General features: G+C 31.1%; 1 protein-coding gene across 1 annotated transcript in view; it reads left to right on the forward strand.

Moving 5' to 3' along the window:
* LOC137657522 (uncharacterized) overlaps positions 1 to 2500 on the forward strand; it is a 59350-nt gene that overhangs the window by 17969 nt on the left and 38881 nt on the right. Inside the window, exon 4 of the mRNA XM_068391861.1 lies at positions 195 to 356. Coding sequence (XP_068247962.1) covers positions 195 to 356 — 162 coding nt within the window. The remainder of the gene's footprint in view (positions 1 to 194; positions 357 to 2500) is intronic.

Raw genomic sequence — 2500 nt, forward strand, 5'->3', positions numbered from 1 at the left:
ATTGTTTCAATGGTTATATTTTCAATCGAATATTTATTTTATATATAGCAGGATATAGATAATAGCAAACCCAATTTAAACATTTGAAATATAAAATAAGTGGAAGTTTTTCGGTCATTGAATTCTATCATATATCGATTAATAAAGCTCAAATACAAATATTCTTCTTTGAGGCAGAAGTAATCTGATTTCAGGCGAAGTTTCACTACAGCTGCACCGTTGATTCTGGTTGACTTCAGCTCCAAGAATCCTGTTCTAACAGAAAGTTTTCTCGAGAGAGCCTGGAGAAGCGGCACCAACACCTGCCATACCCTGATAGTCGACCTTACCGCCGACAGTAACTTTCACATTCTCAGGTAAGAGTCATCATCATCCAACACCTTGTAGTTTTGCCGGTTACTTTCAGATTATCATGTAAGAGTCACTATCATCCAATACCTCATAATGTTACGAATTTGCCGCAGAATAAGAAAAAAGAAGACGGTAAAAGTCCTGGAATAAATTTGACCAGTAACTTTCAGATTCTCATGTAAGAGTCATACCCAACACCTATACTGTTGAAAATAGATAAAATAAAAGGAAACGGTAAAGTCCTGGAATAAATTTGACCAGTAACTTTCAGATTCTCATGTAAGAGTCATCATCACCCAACACCTTATGCTGTTGAAAAGAAAAAAAAAATAAAAGGAAACGGCAAAGTACTGGAATAAATTTGGCTAGTAACTTTCAGATTCTCGGGTAAGAGTCATCATCATCCAACACCTTACGCTGTTGAAAAAAAAAAAATAAAATAAACGCTAAAGTCCTGGAATAAATTTGGCCAGTAACTTTCAGATTCTCAGGTAAGAGACATTATCTTTCAACATCTTATACTGTTGAAAATTTGCCGCAAAGAAAACTAAAAAGGTTGAAATCCTAGAATAAATGTTTCGAGGCATTTACCGTTTTAAAAACTATTATTTTGTCCTTAGGAGTTATATTACAGTCACCAGCCCGTAAAAGATAATAACAAAGCAGGGTAAAAATTACAGTTACCTGTATTGCTGAAATAAGGCTGAGAACCGTATATGTTCACAGAGAATTTTAGATTAAAATTACAGTTTATATTTTTATAGTGTAAGGCTTCATAGCAGCAAGAGCCCATGCTTGGCCACAAGGGCACGGTAATCTTTAAAAAAAAAAGTAAGCTTACATCCTATCTTTCAATTAATTTATATTTATTTTCCAGTTTAGTATGCAAAATCCTTTATCAAAACTGTCTGGAATAGACAAGAACTCTCACTCATGCATTGCGAATGGGAAAATATAGAAAAATATAGAGAAAAAAGCCTCGTAGGCAACTGGAGATGGATAGTAAGAATTACATGATAAGGAAAATAATAAATAGTGCCAAATCGGTCGCTTTTCACTTCAGTGGTTTCTAAATATATTTGGTAATTATGCTAATATTTCATTTTCAAACAGGAAAGGCTACAAAAATTTCCTATAATTTGGCGTTCCAAATAAATTATATATAAATAATTATGCCAATATTTCATTTTCAAACAGGAAAGGCTACAAAAATTTCCTATAATTTGGAGTTCCAAGAAAATTATATATAAATAATTTTGCCAATATTTCATTTTAAAACAGGAAAGGCTACAAAAAATTTCCTATAATTTGGAGTTCCAAGAAAATTATATATAAATAATTATGCTAGTTCGTTTGGCACTATTTGAATAGGAATGAATTAATTATTGTAATATATTCCATATAAATAAAATAATTAAGATTACCAAATAGCGACATATATTTACTTTCAGGTGAGCCTTAAAACATATGTTGTGTAAGTTCATTAATTAGGAGGAAAATCTTTATTTGTTATGGTAAAGAAAAGTAAAATTATTTCTGATCAAAGACGGTGGATTTTCTTTTAAAGGTACTGCACAAATAACTTGAATTACCTGCATATGTTCCACTGTTGTGAAGTCTGGATTTATATGTCAAATAAAAAAAGAATCGTTCAACATTAGGAAGAAAATAAAAAAGGCATATAAAGCATAGGTCATCTTAGAAAAGAAGTTTATTTATGAAAAATTATTATGATATAATTACACTATTCAAAACCTGGGTTATGATAATCATCCAAAATGTCATGTAAATGGGATCATATTATTTGAATATTTCACTGATCACTAATAAAGAATGCAGCGATAAACATTTTCCAGAATGTGTCACAAAACATCACTGAATTTGGGGGAAATACTCATACTGTACATGAATTAAGTGATAGTGATGGGAAAGTAAAAAATAGAGAAATCTAAGGATTCCTGTTTGGGCGATATGTGGATGTGTGGAAGCAGCTTTACCTTAGTATGAAGCTGTCTAATGTTAATAACAAATTCGAATGAACTAACCGTATTCTAGATTGTAGGACGTTAATTTTATATTCAGTTTTATTTTGGACTGGTATTTTCTTTGATTTTACTTATATTTGGACTCCATTTATATCACTTTGCTT

The sequence above is a fragment of the Palaemon carinicauda genome, chromosome 18 (assembly GCF_036898095.1).
Source record: "Palaemon carinicauda isolate YSFRI2023 chromosome 18, ASM3689809v2, whole genome shotgun sequence".
NCBI classification, from domain to species: Eukaryota; Metazoa; Arthropoda; class Malacostraca; order Decapoda; family Palaemonidae; genus Palaemon; species Palaemon carinicauda.